The sequence below is a fragment of the Rousettus aegyptiacus genome, unplaced genomic scaffold (genome assembly GCF_014176215.1).
Source record: "Rousettus aegyptiacus isolate mRouAeg1 unplaced genomic scaffold, mRouAeg1.p scaffold_m13_p_7, whole genome shotgun sequence".
In the NCBI taxonomy this organism is placed as follows: Eukaryota; Metazoa; Chordata; class Mammalia; order Chiroptera; family Pteropodidae; genus Rousettus; species Rousettus aegyptiacus.
Genome location: NW_023416310.1, coordinates 75,839,298 through 75,857,778, shown reverse-complemented (window position 1 = coordinate 75,857,778; position 18,481 = coordinate 75,839,298). Strand labels below are relative to the sequence as shown.

The 18,481-nt window shown below is 48.9% G+C and overlaps 1 protein-coding gene across 3 annotated transcripts in view; it reads left to right on the top strand.

The window, feature by feature from the left end:
- Positions 1-18,095, top strand: part of KCNIP1 (potassium voltage-gated channel interacting protein 1) — a 247,124-nt gene extending 229,029 nt beyond the window's left edge. Inside the window, exons 2-8 of one of the 3 annotated variants that reach the window (XM_016160169.2) lie at positions 8,369-8,493; positions 9,268-9,337; positions 10,802-10,872; positions 11,642-11,749; positions 13,120-13,224; positions 14,083-14,145; positions 16,773-18,095. In XM_016160169.2, the coding sequence (XP_016015655.1) occupies positions 8,369-8,493; positions 9,268-9,337; positions 10,802-10,872; positions 11,642-11,749; positions 13,120-13,224; positions 14,083-14,145; positions 16,773-16,820 (590 nt within the window). In that variant the 3' untranslated portion in view covers positions 16,821-18,095. Of the gene's footprint in view, positions 1-8,368; positions 8,494-9,267; positions 9,338-10,801; positions 10,873-11,641; positions 11,750-13,119; positions 13,225-14,082; positions 14,146-14,527; positions 14,813-16,772 lie in introns of those variants that run through there. The other 2 variants (XM_016160170.2, XM_016160168.2) reach the window with 2 other exon arrangements.
- The last annotated feature ends 386 nt before the right edge of the window (positions 18,096-18,481 follow it).

The following is an 18,481-nucleotide window of genomic DNA, read 5'->3' as shown; positions in this document are numbered from 1 at the left end:
AGCCCTCCCGGGACTCATCGTGAAGTTTATAACATTCAGAGCTGATGAGCTGTGTGTGTGCCCTGTGCGTCTGAGTGAGTTTACGACTCACCTCCAAGCCTGGGCTGTAGGAATCCCAGCCTCCGGGACAATATTTCAGCACCAAACGGAATTTGTCTCCCGCTCCGTGAGGCACCACCTCCGATCATGTTGGAATAAGTCATCAGTTGGAAAGATGATGCTCACCTAGAATAAACCAATCGACCATGTTTAAGGGGAGAGAAAGATCGCAGTCTCAGATGCCAGCTTGCCATCACCAGTAACGTAACCGACATGGTTTAGGCAACGTTGAAAAAGGACCTCCGGAAACGCTAGAGGTGGGATTTCGCGATGAGGCCCGGCATTCGGTTTTAAGCACACTGCCACCTAAATTATTCGCAGCTTGCGTACATCATGCTCTTGTAAATTTCCCTCGAGGTAGAGTCTTAACGGCATCCCGCAAGTTGCAATATGGCATCTTTCCATTATCATTTAGTTCAAGATGCTTTCTAACTTCCATGAGATTTCTTCTTGGCTACACGAGTTACTTAGGAATAAGGGCCATATCGCTTGATTTCCGAACATTTGCAGATTTCCGCGTTTCCTTTTTGCTCCTGATTTCTTACTTAATTCCACTCTGGATAGAAAACATTCTGATTCATTTCAGTTCTTTGGGCTTTGTCGAGATTGGCTGTATGGCCCAGGAAATAGGCGATGTTGGTAAGTGTTCTGTGTGCGCTTGAAAAGGACGTGTGGTGTTCTACGATGGTTGTTAACGAGGCCACGTTTGTTGATTGCGTTGCCCGGATCTTCTGCACCCTTATTGATTTTTTGTTTGTTTGTTTGATCAGTTACTGAGAGAGGCGTTTTTAAATCCCCCAGTTATGACAGTGAATTTGCTATTTATCCTTTATACATATTTCGAAACTATATCATTAGTGCCTACCGATTTGGAACTGTTATGTCTCCCTAGTAGGTGGCCCCTTTCGTTATGAAAACTCCCTCATTCTCTCTAGAAAAGTTTCTTGCCTTAAAGCGTACTTTATCTAATGTTAAAATTACCAGGCTGCTTTTCTCGATTTGGGTTTGCATCCTGTAACTTTTCCCGCCCTTTCATTTTGACCTTTCTTGCGTGTTTATGCTTGCAAGTAACATTTAGTTAGGGTTTGATTTTTATTCAAACCGTGCTCTCTTGTACTGAAGAGTTTCCATGTGTCTTTGCGAGCCTGCAGAAAGCTCTGTTTGGGTCTATCTTTTGGCTGTGGATTTGGCTGAGTTTCTCTTACTCTGTCACTCAGGAATGATTAGCAAATGCCTTGAGGGAAAAAGCAGCTTGGGCTATCGGGCTCCTGGCTCTGTGGCCCCCTAGTCATGGCCCCTCAAGTCCTGAATGCCTTAGACACGCTGATCAAGTTTTTGTCTTTCCAGACTTCTGAAGGTTCTGCTCATGTTCTTTGCTCTTAGCGGACCCTTTTTGCTCAGTTTGTCAACCTCACGCCCACCACTTATAAATCAGCATACACTTTGGGTTGAAAAGCAGTGTTTCTCATCAGGCTCACTTTAATGAGTTCTTCCTCCCTCCAGAATCATGGCTTCTAAAGTGCACACTACCTGGGGAGCTCACCAGCACCCCAAAACGGATGTGGTGTTTTTAAATCCTCTTTTTTCTGGTTGCTCTCGGTGAGAGGCCAGCCCTGCTGCAAGAGAGCTCACCCTTCCCAGGACGTCTGGCATCTGTGACTTTGCAGATGCCGTTGCCTCGTCCCCTTCTCCTTCAAGACTCTGATGAATAGTCGTGTCCCCTTGAAGCTTTTCCTGTCCCCTTCCCTGTCCCCTTCCCAGACCCCAGCCATCCGGGTGGCATGAGTTAAGAGCTTGTTCCTCTCGGTTTCCCGTGTCTTAGCCATACCCACTCCGCTTGGACTGACTTGTCAATGAAGACTTCCAGGCCAGCAATTCACAACATCCTGCAAACAGGAATGTTACGTTTGACCCAGGCCCCGTGTCGTACATGTTAAACTCATTGACGAACATCTAAGAATCAGGACATGAACAATCTTTTAATCGTAGTCTCCCTTGAAAAATCTCGACATCTGGACTCCCTGGGCCTAAATTCTCCGTGACGACAACTGGCCGCGTCGCGGCCACTTCCTCCCCTTTCACCGGACAGTGGCTGTCCAGTACGACTCTCCGTGGTGGCACCCCCGTCACCTGACTCACCTACATTACCTACCTACCGACTACCACTGGCATTTGAGTTCGTAACCCCCGGTCCAGGCGTGTGCTTCCCCACCAGTCTGAAAATGCCTCACGAATGCACCTGACATCTCTTCATCTCTCCCCCGATACCTGTCACACCCTTGGCATGCCAGAGAAGATCAGTCCGTATTTGTAGACATTTCTCTCCAGAAATGCTACCTGAGCATGTTTAAGGCAGTGAAATTATTCCGTAGGATACTGTAATGGGGGATACGAGACATTTGTCGAAATCCACAGAACTCTACCACGGAAAGAGTGGCCTCTCATGTAAACTATGGACATCAGTTAAAAAGAGGTCAATCTCGATCCCTCACTTGTAACAAATATACCACAGCAGAGCAAGATGTCAATAACAGGAGAAACCGAGGGGGAGGGCTGTATGGGAGCTCTGCGTTTTCCTTGCTGTTTTTCTGTAAACCTAAAACTGCCCTAGAAATAAAGTCTATTAGGCAAAATAGGTACAAATGCTGCATAATCAGAGAGATAGATAAAAAGAGGGCAGCTAAATCCAGCAAAGTAAGTTTTTCCCGTGAACTTCAGGTAAGGAGACGAGACCAGAAACACCAATGGACACTCGCCTATACTGCCAAGTGGAGGGTCCGCAGGACAGTAAGCCCATCCTCTCCGGGGGGTCGTGGGCGGGAGGTGACTAAAACATGCTCAAGGTGGCGGCCGGGCTGCCTTACACAGGTCAAGTAATGGCCTTCAGAGAAAACACCAGGCAGATCCCTCAATCGAACCCCAACGGGAGGGCAGCAAACACCGCCCCTACGTCGGGCTCTCTGGGACCCGCCCCCGCCCCAACTCCTCCACGCGCTGGAAGATTTTCCAGGTCCGATGTTTTATCTTACGCCTTATATTCAGCATAACAGGTAACATGCGTATTTGCTTTCCACCGGCCCTCGTCCTTTTCTGCGTCTTTCTCACTTATCAGCCCGAGGGGGGAGGAGAGAAGCGGACTTGTAAACTTGTCGATCGTAAGCTCCGTGAGCGCGGGGCCCAGAGTAGTTTTCCTTCGTCGGTGCATGCGTAGTGGATCTTCCATCGATAGCTGCTGAGCGAGCGAGTCAAGAATCCTGCCAGCTGTGCAGTTTCGAGTCACAAAGCAGCAGAGGGGGGCAGGGGGGCCTCCCCGGTGGGGAGTCCCGGGAGCCACTCTTCGCTCAGACGTGCAGGGATTTGCAAGGCCCACGGACACCCGCGCGTCCTCTGCCCTGTGCCACCCCATCCTCTCTCTTCCGGCTGCATGGCTGCATGGCTGCGGGCATGCGGGACGAGCCCCGGCGGGGAGGGGTGGGCACTGCGGGCCGCCTCTCGCCTGCTCCGACGGTGGGCAGAGGACGCGGAGCCGGGCAGCCCGGCTCTGCCGCAAGACCTTGTCACATATGTCGAGCTGGCCGGTGACCTGGACACCCTCGGAGCAGAATCTCCGTGCGAAATAAAAGTGCGGTTTGCATTTTTGATGAACGGATTTGGTAAAATGTTTTCTTACTTTTTCCTAGACATCGCCTGGTGGTATTACCAGTATCAGAGAGGTAAAAAAAAAAGTTTAAACTAACTTGACTACTTAGGTCACATTACTTTTAAAGGGAAGAGCTTTTTCATCAAATATATATTTCGTAATTAATCTTCTCACTCACCAACTTCCTGTACCCCGGTTAACAAACATTGCCTGTATAGAAGCAGTTGGAAATGTTCTTTTAGAGAGAAGTTATAGGAAAAGCTTTGCTTTTCTAAGAAACTTAGATGTTTTCCTCTCATGGGCAATAAAATACATGTAAGCACACAGAGCCAATTTGTGGTTCAAGTGTAGTAGCTGTTTAGAACAAATGACCTAAATTTCTATGTTCTCTTTTTCCCTGCGGTCTTGACCTCCTAATCTAATCAACATTTTCTGAGGCAGTTTTTCTTATTACTTTGTCTCTTATCATTTTATTTATTGCATACAACCGGTCCTTTGTGAAATAAAGTGGGACGTGTTTAAACAAACAAATAAGGAGGTGGTGGTGGGGGGGGGAAGGTGGTAGACCTAGTGCTGTGAGGTGGAAGGGGAGGGCAGGGGAGAGGGCAAGTGGGCTCAGTCAGGAACCGACAGCTGAAATGTCTGTGGAGCTAGGAAGGTAGCAGAACCGAAGTCAGTGGGCCAGAGGGGAACGGAGCACGGACTAGAGGTTCTGGCTGTTCCAAGGGAAAGGCCACTGCTCAGCTCTGCGCAACGACTGTCCGGTGAGAACTCGAGATCAAAGGTGTCAGATAATCCCATTTTCCAAGAAAAATCGGGAATCCGAACTTATACATGAATCTTTCATCTTTAAATATTAGCAATTCATTCCAAAAAAATTAAAGCACATTTTATAGGTCCAACGAGACCTGTCTTTGGGCTGCATTCATGCCAAGGCCCACAAAACTAGATGGATGAGTGTAAAGTCCAACCCTGAGATCCTATGATGGAGAAAGTTTTTTTTTTCTAGGCCAGGGAGAAGATCATCATGGCCATGGTCTATGGTCATGGTCATGGACGTTGACCTAACAGAAGAGACATCTCACTAGGGAGAAGATCGAAGGCCTGGACCCTCGTACCACTCATAGTCGAAGGGTCTAACTGGCACACAGGCCAGAGTGTTTTAGGAGCAGAGTGACTGCAAGGCTGGATACAAACCAATTCACAGTTTGTGTTCGAGGAAAGCAGAAGTCACTGCAGGATTCATGGAAGCCAGATCTATAAAAGAGACCCTGGACTGGCTGGATTCTAGGTCCAGTTCTGTCACCAACTGACTATGTGACCTAGGATCCAAGCAAAGCCATTTAGTGACAGATTCTGGGAGTGCTCACCTGTGCTAGAAGCTCTTAACATAGGTCCCATGTGCTTAAAAGAGACAGGAACTCACAGAAGGTGCGGACAAAGTGCCAGGATTCCACGCATTTTCTTTTCTGGGGGGTCTAAAGCTTTCATTCCACGCTCAGAAAAGCCCGTGACCCCAAAGCCCTAAGGCTCACTTATCCTGGACCATGTTCTCCCGTCTCTCCTTCAGCCTGGGAGTTTCCTGTGCAGCATCCTCTACAGCTGGCTAGTCCATCTCGCTTTAACTACCCCCAGTGACAGAGAGCTAGCTCATCACTTACTAAGGAAGAGAACTCTTAACCTGTTAAAACACCCATCTTCCTAATATTCAGTTGGAGAGGGCCATGGTCCCCCACTCACCACCACACACAAGGTTTAGTGAGATGACGGGCATGAACACACTTGACAAATTAAAAGTAATTTACAGACAGAACTAATTCATTCTTGCTATGCAGTTATCACCATAGTATGAAATCTCCAGGCTAATTTTTATCTCTATCATCCAAACTCAATCGACTTAGTAACTGGCTCATCGTTATTCTCTATAACAATAATAATAATAGCAAGTGACATTTGGCCTTGGTGACTCTGAACAAACCTCAGAAGCAACTGTCAAGCAGGCTCCCCACCTGTTAATTCCATTTCTTCCTCCTCTACCCAGGGAGCTGGGCTACCTTCCTTCCATTACTGGGACCACCTGCTAGCACCCAGGGACTCTCCAGGGGGTGACAGGTGGGGGACAAAAACCTCTGCAGCCCCTTCTGAAGTTTCTTCAGAATCTTCACAGTAGCCTGAACCATGAGGCATCCACAGAAAGGAAGGGGGGAGCTAGTGCAAGGAAAAGGCAAGCTGACGTGTGAGCACCCCAGAAGGTCGCCACGGTATAGACAACTTAAATTAGTGTTTTCCGTTCACACGTCGTGATCCACGAGGGTCACCATCAGCACATTTTTACAAACGAATAGATTAAGTTTGAAAATACAGGCGTACAGCTGACGTTAGTGAAGGAAAGTAGTATTTCATAAAAATTTTGCTTCAAATATTTCATAAAATTTCACTGATATGTATATGTAGACTGGATAGTGATGAAAAAATGCAGTTCTTACTATGAAACACAATAAGAAAAAAAAAAAAAACGGAAAAGCACTGGTCTGAGCCTGTAATGCCCACATGCTGGCTTCCTCCCAATGCCTTGAATTTCCTTCCTAACGAAGTCACTGCAGCCCAACAATGAGAAGGTGACGCAGGAGCAAAATGAAACAAACACTTGTCGATTTCCAAATATTCAGATATCACAGAATCTGGTGTGGAAATTGATCCTGCTGCCTGTTCAGCAAACAAATCACTTGTTAATAAAGTCCAGTTCTTAATGAAGTGGGTTTACTAATTGATATTTCAATAGAAACGAGACAACATTAAAAAAAAAATCTTTTAAGTTTCTAGATAGGACAAACTTGGACAGATATAATAGACGCCTTCAAAAATACATCATTTCTTCCAAAAATACATTTCCGTCTTCCTTATTTACATTTTAAAATAACTTTTAGCTCTTTTCACAGTGTTAAATATCTGAGCATTTTTAATATAAAGTTGCTATTAAACCTAGTGCTAGAAGATTTAAACGACCAATTTGATTTGTATTTTAAAATGAGTTAAAATATATGTGTATTCTGAGTTAGACATATGTTGGGAGGGAGGTTGTCATTTGTTTCTTTGAGAATCAGCCATTTGATTTATATAGAAATGCTGCAGTGTTTAGGTAATTGCTATTTGTCAGCTACAAACATAATGACAATTAAAGGCTCTATAAGAATTAAGAGAAAATTGGCCAGGTGCAGCTGTATTGTATAAACAGAGTATCTTATTTATGTTGAATAATCTGCCTTACTCCCAACAGAATAAGGTGATACATATTGCCCAACATGTAAGAAAGAATACAACAAAGAAATCTTACAAATTCTTCTGCCCCTAATGTCCATGTTCTTAGGGAAAGATGCAACATACAGACTCACTTTGGAAGGAATTCACCTAACACTCCTTTCCCAGGGAAATCAAGGTACCAAAAGGAAAAGCCACAACTGCCTAGAGAATCTGGTGCAAAGAGCCTGACACCAGACTTCAGAGGTGCACAGTATAAGGCACCTGCCCGCCCTGTTCTCTCTGACAGATACTCAGCCCGTCTGGCTCCCCATGGCCGGGGGTGTGACAGAGGGGGGGGGGTGTCCGCTCCCAGCAGCCTGCCCATCTCACCACTGTTCCTGCCAGCCCAGATTCATTGTCATTCTGCGTATGGATGACAGGACAGCAATGGGCAGAAAAGGTTAGACAGCAATCGATTCTTGACGGGAGTAACTTTATAGCAAGCGTTCCGCCAGGACCCAGAATAAAACACTCGCTTTACCCTTCTGTGATGGCAGAATGTTGGAAGATCCGGTTATTTGCACTTAGGGGTCCTTGAATAGGAGACGGGCAGAGTTCTTGCTTTAATGGACTGACAACTTTCTAAATAACTAGTGCAAAATTACACTGCATTGTAGTGCGCGTAGGAGGAACAGTTAAACTACTGCTAAAGACAACTGTTTTTAGACCCCTTCGAATGCTTCAGAAGCTTTCTGGGAAAAAAAAAAAAAAGAAGTTCCCATGTAAGTCATTTTTCTACCATTTAAGGATACCTAGTAAATTTTACAAAATGATATTGTATGATATTTTTAAATGAATATTTAACATATTTTTAAGTTACTATTTAACATGCCATAATTTGAACTTTTCGCTAAGTCACCCTAGCCTTCCTGTAGTTGTCCCAAATGGTGAGAGTTTACACTATGTTTTTTTTTACATAGATTTGTTTCCTTTTGCTGTTTGGGGGGCATTACTCTCTCCGCTCCCTTAACCTGCATCTCCAGAATATTCAGATGGATCGGTGGGCAGCAAATTGAATGTGCAAAAAAAGTCACTTCAAAGGGAAGGGAAATGTTTTCGCATGGACTCGTTTTTAGCATTTCTGCCCTCATTTCCGTTTGGAACATGGTTTGTCTCCAGCTCTGAGGCTCCCTCCCCATGGGGTGTCTGACACTCCCGGAGAAATGGCTGGACTGACCGACAAGAAGGCGACTGGGTGGGGATTCCAGGCAGGAAGGTCATCTGCGGTGTGACCCCAGCCCACGACCCTATGACCCAGATCACCCTTCTGACAGCCCAGACTGTGACCACTAAGGTCAGCCGCTCCAATGTCACCTCCTCTGGTTCCAGATAAGATCGAAGACGAGTTGGAGATGACCATGGTTTGCCATCGGCCCGAGGGACTGGAGCAGCTCGAGGCCCAGACCAACTTCACCAAGAGCGAGCTTCAGGTCCTTTATCGAGGCTTCAAAAACGTAAGACCCACAGGCCTCCGAAGGCTCAGGCGGGCGTCCCTCATGGGGCCGAGCGGTCCCAGACGCCAAGGGGGCCCGTGCGGGCGTGTTTCCACGTGTGTGGTTGTAAAGAAAGGTTAATTCTGTAAAGGGATATGAGAGCACAGTCACAAGGCTAGAAAGAAAGATTCCGGGCGAGAACGAGATGGTCTCGGTGGGTGGGAAACTGGCTGACAGCCCAGAAACTTCGCGGGATGGCGCAGTCTCCGAGAAGTCACCCTTCCTGGGTTCCGGCCTTGGCGTGACCCACTCACACTCTCGATATTGTTGGTGCCCCAGAAATAATGGGGTTTAGGTCTGCCACTGACCACGCTCACAGAGACTGACACGTGAGCCTCCGTCCTGATGTACCACATTATTTCGTATATTAAACCGCATACTGGCCTTGTTGGGAAAAGGTCCTGTTGGCCCCATTTGATAGATAAGGACACGGAGGATCAGAGACAGACTCGGCCAGAGTCACAAGGGTTCCAAGCGGCTGAACCAGGAACCAAACCCAGGTCTTTCTCATGCCGAAGTCCAAACTCTTTCCCCGCCCGAGTGCCCATTCTCTGATACAGTCTCATCGTTTTGCAAAGCAACTTCAGTCCTAAGCCTGGGGCTGCTTCCCAGCTGCCCACCTGGGAGACAAGGAAGTCCCTGCCCACCAGAGGTCGGGAGGAACCCCAGACCCCAAGGCCGGGCCCAGTCTCCCCGCCCCGCAGACACCCCCGCTGACTCTGTCCCCTCCCACAGGAGTGCCCCAGCGGCGTGGTCAACGAGGAGACGTTCAAGCAGATCTATGCTCAGTTCTTCCCTCACGGAGGTGAGTCCGACCTTAAAAAAGACCCCTCCTCGCGCCCTCGCCTTGGGCAGCCTTCCTCTCTGCACGGTGGGTCACGTTCCTGAGCCTTGTTATCCGCCTCCTCTTCCTCCGCGTTGGGGAGGCAGAGCAAGAGGCCCCCCTGATCACGAGATGGGGGGTTTGCTGACGCGTTAGCAGAAAAAAAGCTCTGCAGATCCGACTCTCGCCAGGAGAGGAGAGACTGACAAGGCAACACTGTAAAGTCTCGTAACGGCTCCAGAAAACAGGTATTTTCATCCCCGCTGGGGGCGACTCCGTCTCAGAGAGGCCAGCGGTTCACGTGGCTCGTGAGCGGCGGACGAGGATGAGATCCCAGGGGTGTCCGACGCCAAGCGTGGTCGCCTCGGCACCTCCAGTATGCCACGTGCTCTCCATCCTTTTTCTTGCAACAGCTGAGGCGAGCTGGAATTTCGAAAAAGAACCTTAGTAGATGCCAGAGGCCCTCAAAGTGAACTAATCCAAAAGGAGGCGGGAGCACAGAGTGCTCATCCCTCTAGGCGAGCGGGTGTGCCCGGCCCACGGCCGCCCGGCCCCCATGGGAACCCACTCTGACCCTGTGGGCCTGGGACATCAGCAGCTCTTCCTGTGGCTTCCGCGAATCACATGCCGCCGTACTCCCTGCCCCCAGAAGCTATCTCCTACGGGACCCTTCCCTGGGTCCTGAGGACAGAGACCCGCGAGTCCCAAACGCTTCTTGGGCTCTGCTTCTCACAGGCTCTGCAGCAGCAGATGGAAGCCTCTCGGGGTGTGAGACCCGGCTCGGGGCCTCTACTCAAGCGGGGGGAAAGGGGGTGTGGTTCCGACCCATCCAGGCCCTGGAAGCACCCATCGTTGAGTTAGCTCTATCGAGCTATTCTTCACTGACTTTTGACTATGTGGCGGGCTTCATGGTGGTTTTGAGGATGCGGCTGTGTGACGAGGTTAATATACTTTCACAAAAACAGTAAGAGCTAGGTCTTGCTGCATCCCGTGGCACAGAGGTGGGAAACTGAGGCGCAGAGAGGCTGGGCGCCTGCGGCCACACAGCCCCGCGGGGACAGAGCTGCTCCCCGAGCCCAGCCCGCCAGCCCCCTCGCGAGTGCTCATCCCGTGGCATTGCACTGCTACTCCTCGGAAGGGCGTCTCTACAGTCACCGTGTCCCTCATCCACCAAGGGTTACACACACGGGCAGGCGAGGGGCGTCTTTCTCTGGGGGTGGCTAAGCGAGGGGCAAGGGCTTGCCTTGGCTTCTGCCGGAACTTCCCACCTAAACCCCAGGAGAGCCGAACGGGCCCCCGCTCTCCCAGTGGCCTTCCCACTCCGTGGTTCTCTCCTTGCTCTCCCGCCAACACCACCCTCTTCTCCTGCTTACCGTTTCTAAGTGATCTCGATCCCCCCGGGGAGCCGCCGCCCCCATCGCCGGCCTCTCCTTCTCTGCCTTGCAGATGCCAGCACCTACGCCCACTACCTCTTCCACGCCTTCGACACCACCCAGACAGGCTCCGTGAAGTTTGAGGTACGCGTGTCTCGGGGCCTCCCCAACTCCGCATTCCGTCTCCCTCTAGACCGTGGGGTGCTGGGGAAAGGGTTGAGCCATCAGATGCCCTCATTCAGGACGAAGAAACCTTTATCTATTTAGTAAGCGTTTCCTAGGGACAGAGAGGAGAAGCAGGGCCGCGAGGGACTGACGGGAGCAGGCTCCCGCCTCACGCGCACACGGAGCTGGCCGTGTGGCAGGCCCTGCGCCCGCACTTTGCACTCACTAGTTCATGGAGTCCTCACAGCAACCCCACGAGGTAGGACACTGATGTTTATTACCAGTCCCAGAAGAGGAGGGAGAGTAATCAAAGGGAGACTGAGAGGCTCTCCCAAGGTCAGACGGCTACGAAGTGGTAAAGGAGGGATCTGCACTCGGGTTGGACGTGTCTAGAGTCCACGGCCGTAGCCGCTAGACTGCACCGCCAGTCATGTGATAATCATGGCCCTGGCATGAGGCGGCTCCGGAGAAGGCTGTGTCGCCCTGTGTCTGGAGGTGTTAGCATGCACAGCGCTCCATTCTTCCCCAAGCAGCTCCTTCCCAAACAGTGGGGCCGGGTAGAGGATGGATGGTGGGGTGGAGGTGAGGGGAGGTCCCTCATTGAACCTGGCCACATCCTTCAGGGGACAGAGGACAAGGGAGATACCGTTTCGTAAAAGCGGTCTCAGAACCGGACGCAAAGACAGAGAGCTTTGCCCCACCCGATGGCTGGGTGGTTAATGTCACTCATACGTCTTCCACTTCTCAGGACTTTGTGACCGCTTTGTCGATTTTACTGAGAGGAACTGTCCATGAGAAGCTAAGGTGGACATTTAATTTGTATGACATCAATAAAGATGGATACATAAACAAAGAGGTAAGTGAGCTGGGGCCAGGGGTACGAGGGAGCTACGAGGAAGGCATCTAATCAAATAGAGCCCCAGTCATAAAGATGAACTTGTCTGAATGAGGAGAGAGCGGCTTTGGGGCCAACAGAGCTGGTTCCTGGAAAAATGAGGGAGGCCACCTTTGACCGCCCCCCATTGCCCGGCCCTGCCCTTTGCCCAGGCGCCAAGAAAGGATTAAGCAGATCCGTTCATTCCCACTGGGTCACACATATTCAGTGCACATTCTAGATAGGGTATAAATGATTTATTTCAGCATAGGGTTACTCTTCCCGGCGAAACTTGCATTTTAACAGGTTAACGGCCACAGGCGAAAGCTAAAAGTTGGGGTAGTCGAATCTCAGGTATCACCTGGGAGAGAAACGGGAGATTTTTTTGATGAAGAAGAGAGTATACAATTGGATCGCGTTGGCCGCAACCTGTCTCGCCTGCTAATAAAACCACAGAGGGCGGCGATGGCAGGCGCAGCCCTCCCTGAAGAACCTCTCATGAGTAATTTCTGAGTCCTCACAGCTCGATACTTGTGGAGACTCAAAGGACACGTGGTGTCTCTCCCGTGAAATACTCACAGGTCTATCTGAAGACTCGCTCTGGTACCTACCTGTACCCTGTCGATAGCATCCTGTGGTAGCCCCCTTCCTGAGCTCCGAGCTCACCTCGACTCTGCTAGGTTCTTCCTCACTTTTATTTCTCAATCATTCCATAATGTATTTGCTCGATATATAGTTGAGGGCTTATTAGGTGTTCCAGGTGCCGAAGATAAAATGGTAAACAATCCCCAAAATGCGCAAACCCTAATATCCACTAATAGCAGATGTGTTCGATGAATTTTGGTAAATACATACCATGGAAATACCGGTGGCCATTTAAAATCACGCAAGAGTAATAAAATGGAAAAATTCATATGATACCTAACCATTAAAAAATCTGTTTATAAAATAGTAGATTGTACAATATTTTACTGAGTAGCTCAGCTTTATTCAGATGTCCACTATTGTTTCAATAAAGTGTGGTCACAGAGTCAAGTCACCTGGTATAGAAACAGCCACCTGGGTCCAACCATGCAGAGGAATTATGGAGTGGGGAGAGGGTCTTCCAAAAGTGGAGTGTGGGGCAGTCAGTACACAAACATGTCCACCCCAATCCCACACATATCCCCTCCTTGAGGATAATGCTCAAGGAGAAGTAACCTGCCCAGCAGCTTCTGAAGGCAACGAGAATTTTCCACCGCCCTCTCTGTAGGAGAAGGCTCCCAGAATATAGTCCCTTTAGTCGATTTCATTCGTAAGGGGGACATTTCATTCACAATGGTTCCCACACTGTGCTCCCATGCCCTCTCCAGGAGATGATGGACATCGTCAAAGCCATCTACGACATGATGGGGAAATACACATATCCCGTGCTCAAAGAAGACACTCCGAGACAGCACGTGGATGTCTTCTTCCAGGTAGGCGTACGCGCCCTGACAGGAGCTGTCAGTTCCACTTAGATCAGCCCGCTCACGGCGTCCGAGCAGTGGTCTGTGTCCACGCCGCTGTACTATTCACTGTACGAAAGAGAAAAGAATTGCAAATACGTTGTTCTCCAGGAACAGACGATCTCATTAAGCAGACCGCTATACACTACTGAAGAAAACAGGAATGTAAACAGGGTATAATCCAGACTCTAGGCCCCATAAAAATTCGTGGGGTATCTGAGGAAACACGGAAGACATCATCACTGAGCGCATGTGTGTAGGTGGTAAGCATTTGTGCCTGGGGAGTAAGGGGAAATAAGGTCGGAACCCGCGTCGGGATGGACTGTGAGATCTTTAAGCCGGAGTGTGTGGCCTTACTCTGGTAGAGTGAGTGGGTGGCCGGTTTGACCCATGAATAGAAGAGTAGAAGATCATAGTGATCATTTAGTAAAAAATTAACCCAGCAGCGGAGTACCAAAGAAAGCCACAGTTCATTCTAGTCTAACCCTCTCACTTTGCAGATGGGAAAAACAGGCTCGCGGAGGCTTAAAGACTCACTCGAGGTCACACAGCAAGTGACAGAGATAGAAATAGAAACCCTTATGTCCGGCGTTCCTTCTGCCAGATGGGCAGGCTAGAAAAGTGTGGGGAAGGCGTGACAGGCTGTCAGCACCTTTTCATTTTAAGGAAGGTCGCGTGCTGAACCCAGGGCCTGGGGAGAGGTGTGCGGCCAGTCAATACCAGCGGTGTCTGGCCAGTGAATTCTCGGGGCACCTCTGATTAGTAAAAACCAAGTTTGGGGACGCAGATTACCAGGTTATTTAAAATGCTTCCTTTTGTGTCTTTCAGAAAATGGACAAAAATAAAGATGGCATTGTGACTTTAGATGAATTTCTCGAATCCTGTCAGGAGGTAAGGAGAGATCTCAGGGCTCAGTAGCTCTACATCTAGGCAAGGAGGTATGGGGGCCTGTTGACACCACCCCAGGTCAGAGCCACCAGCAACACCAACACCAGCAACAACCTCCGCTCCCTACGATGACTAGTGGTCAGTCTTGGCCAAGCACAGGCTGAGCCAGACAACCTAAGAAGCCCAGAGGGGTCTCTGTGAAACTACAGACTTCCCAAGTGGGCTACGCCATCATTTTTCAACCTGCCTCTGGCTTGCTGACCCACTCCCCAGATGATGAGGACGTATACTGCTGGGGTGAAAAAAAAAATCTAAAGCTGTGATTCTCAAAGCACAGTGTGCAAAAGAAGTGCCTGGGTTGGTTCCGAAAATGTACGTTTTCCAGGCTTCAATCCCAGAGACTCCAGATCCAGGCTGGGGGTTCCAGCAATCTTCATTTTTAATACAAATGCCCTGGACCTGGACTGATGCTTCTCAACCTTTGATGTGCATACCAACCTCCCGGAAGCTCCCCTTAAGATGCAGATTCTCACCGGTAGGTCTCCGGATGGGGCTGGAGCTGCCTGTCTCCTGACACTGTCCCCGGTGATGCTGATGCTGCCGGTCTTTGGACCACAGCTTCATTATAAAGGACAGACCGGCCCCAGAGTCCACCAGAGACTAAACTAAAAAGAACCGCTTCCATCTAGTTTAGACACATGCATTTATGCCCCTACCTTATTTCAGAAAGGTACACAGTTACTCTGACCTCCGTCCCAACAGAACCACAAACACCAGAAAGCAGGGGAGAAGTTATTAACGCATGCTGAGCACCTGCCGAGTCTCAGGTACATTACATGGACCTCACAACAAGCCTGAGAGGGAGAGGCGCTATATCCAGAGTGATGGTCCAACTATTTAATAACTAGAATGGACTGAGAATTGACCACTCTGAACCGACCGTGACCCAATGCCCTAGAGCAGTGCCCTAGCGGACTTCTGCTAAACGAGTTATTACCCCGTTAGTGAATGGATCGCTGGGTGGTCCGGGCATCCTGAGCCGGTTACCAGGTAGCCAGAGGGAAAGATGCTGGCAGGATGCAGAGGCGGGAGGAGGCTAAGGTCAGCAGCTATCCACCAACAGGTTAGAGACATTTCAACATTTTAATCATTGCGAACTGGCTGAGCAGCAGTCTGTTCATCACACTCATTTTAAAGAAGAGAGAAACGGAGGCACTGCCAGGTTAGGAGACGTAGCTACGGCACGACAAGTGGCAGAGATGGAAGACGAACTCCATCCTTCTCATCTTAAATACCATGCCCTGCTGTGGTATGCATTTTTTTTTTTTTACTTTGCTTAACAGTTTTTTAATCAGTGTCTCACATGAGCGACTTCTACAGCTATTCATCAGTTAACTCACTTTTTTCCCCAAAACCTATTATATAAACAGATACTGTGATCACTGCCATTTTACACATGATGAAACTGAGGCACAAAGAGATTAAGTAACTTGCCTAAGGCCACTCAGCTGGTAAGTGGCAGAGCCAGGATGAGTCTATGCAGCCTGACTCTAGATCCAGTATATACGCTTAATGACGAGGCAATGTTCTAATGACGTCGCTGTTCTAGAAACTATTGAAGATTTCATATACCCAGAATCAATTTTTGTCCTTATTGTAGGTTTGCTTTCTGTTTCATTAATTTGGGCTCTAAATCATTTCCTTCCCTTTTTTTCTTTTAATTCAATTTAATTCAATTCTCTAGGTTTTAAAAAAATAAGTTTTCCTCTACCGCTTTAGCTGAGTACTACTTCAGAACCTCAAAAATTCGATGTCATATTATCATTCTATTTTAATTCAAAATATTATCTTTTCTGACCCGTGAAATACAACATATCAACACTAACAACCACAAAAAAAGAAATCGAAACTCTGAATAGTCCTATGTCTATTAAAAAAAGAAATCGAATCTGTAGCTTAAAACTTTTCCACAGAGAAAATGGCAGGCTCAGATGCCTTCACTGGTAAATTCTTCCATTTAAGGAAGAAATGTTACTAATCTTAGATAAACTCAGAGGATAGAGAAAGAGGGGAAATGTTTCAGTTGGATTTATGAGATTATAATAACTCTAATCTGGAAACTTGACAAAGCCATTAGGAGATTAAAAAATTTTTCAGTCTAATAATATCCCTTCTGGACATAGAGGCAAAAAAAAAAAAAAATCAAATTCAGCCATAAGTACAAAGCACATAATACATCATGAAGAAATAGGGTTTATTAAAGGAATGCTAGCTAGGTTTAATATTCAGGAATTAATCAATGTAATTAATGACATAATAGAATAAAAAAGAAAAACATATATATGACCATCGCAGTGGATGCAGTAAAATCATTTGATAAAATGCAGTTGCCCAGAGCTGCTTAAAAGAAGCAATAGTCACCGTTTCACTAGAAAATTCGCTTTTTCTGGATTTCCCAAGGTGCTTCTTGCCTCGTGTCCATCGCTTTCTAGGTCCCTTCCGCTTGCCCCCCGGTTCCTCCTGCCCCTGCAGAGTCCTTTCTGCCCAGGACACTGTGCCGGAAGTTTGCTCACCGGAGGGGCCTCAGAGAATCCTCATGCCTCCCTCTCTCCCCCCTCCTCCCTTCCTAGGATGACAATATCATGAGGTCCCTCCAGCTGTTCCAAAATGTCATGTAACCGCGGACACAGCCATCCGGCTCTCGGAGACGCCGTACGAGCACCACCTTGACACCCTGATCTGCCCTCGTTCCGATCTTACACACCAACTCGCGGGACGGAATCACCTCTTGCACTTTGGGAGAATTCTCTGCCGAAGACTTTCTGTGGAACCCAGCGTCACGTGGCTCAGCCTCGGATTGCCGACTCTTCCTCCTCCCTCTTCTCGAGAGAGACAAGATGAAATTGGAAGCATGCTCACCTCCTCACACTGCAGGTCCCTCTGCCTGAGCTTAAACCATCTTGCACACTTTTCTCCTTGCCCTAGCCCAGTGCTTCCAGGTCCAGGAGACTCCGAGGTATCTGGGAGCAAGATGACCTGAGCCAAATGCACACCATCCTCGGACGGCCTCCCAAACCAACGTGCCTGTTTGCCTTCCTTTGGTTGGAAGAACGAGCAACGTGAACTGCCATGACTGCATTGGGGGAGCCAGCACTTGACGTAGGTAGGCTAGGACTGAAGCATCAAGCATGGCATCATCTGGTGACCCAAACTGCCCACGGCCTTTGCCCCCAGAGGCAAGGACCCATGATTCTCTCTCACCCCGGCATCTGTGCTGGTGGTGCAAGGAGGGCCCTCGACCGCCCAGGAAGGGAGCCGATACCCGGTGGCCCACGCCTCCACTCCATCTCCCGCTAGAGCCCAGCACTGCATGTCCCTCCCCGAAAGCCCAGAATGCCTGCAGGTTGCTGTAATTTTATACCATCTTCTAGTCAATAAACAGAACTGTTTCTTACACTCTTACCCGTCACTTCTTCCGTGACTCCATCGGGCGGGAGAGGCACGCCGTGAACAGGGACGGCTAGTCCGTTCACTTGGCGCCCAGTTATAGGTACTGCCTTTGCGCCGGGCACTACGTGATCCTCTCCAGCCCCCTCTCCCTCCCCCACAGCAAACGCGCAGCTCAAAAGCAAATACTGCGACCGCACGCAAAACTCTTCACCACACCTCCCTCCCGACCATATTGTCAGTCCCAAGACCCTCTCGTGTAGACAGTCCGGGGCCTCGTGCGGCGTGGCTGGGACACAGAGATGAAGAGGTAGCCAGCGTCCTGCTGAGGGACATGGGGTCCAGGAGTTGATCGAGGCGCTTCGGCCTCTAAGCAGAAACTTACTACTTCTGTTGGACAGGATGAGTCTTGTGGTCCCTATCTGATGTCACATTAAAAAGACCACGAGCCTAAGAGTGGGATTCTTGAAAGGAAAGCAATTCACTGAACTACATCACGTGCTCGGTGTTGCACTAGGGGCTTTGTAGACATTTACTTAGTTCGCGCTCACAGTAGAACGTTCTAGAAGGTAGAGTCCTGGTTTTGCTGGTGAGGACACTGAAGCTCTGAGAAGTAAAGAGGCCTGACTAAGGTAGCACATCTCCATAGATTAAACTCTCCACTCTGTCCTAGAACCTTCCTAGGGAAGTCTGCCTCGCCCTAAGGAACTGAGGGTACTTCCCGCAAACCTCATTCATCTTAGTCAGTCCAGAGATGCTCTGAATCCGAACAGCAGATGAGAAAACAGACGGAGAGAAGGGAAAAGCCTCACGTACTCAGGGATCGCTAGAGAGACGGCCATCACATAACGCGCATGCGTGAAGTCCTCCCAGTCTGCTTGCCGTTGACCAC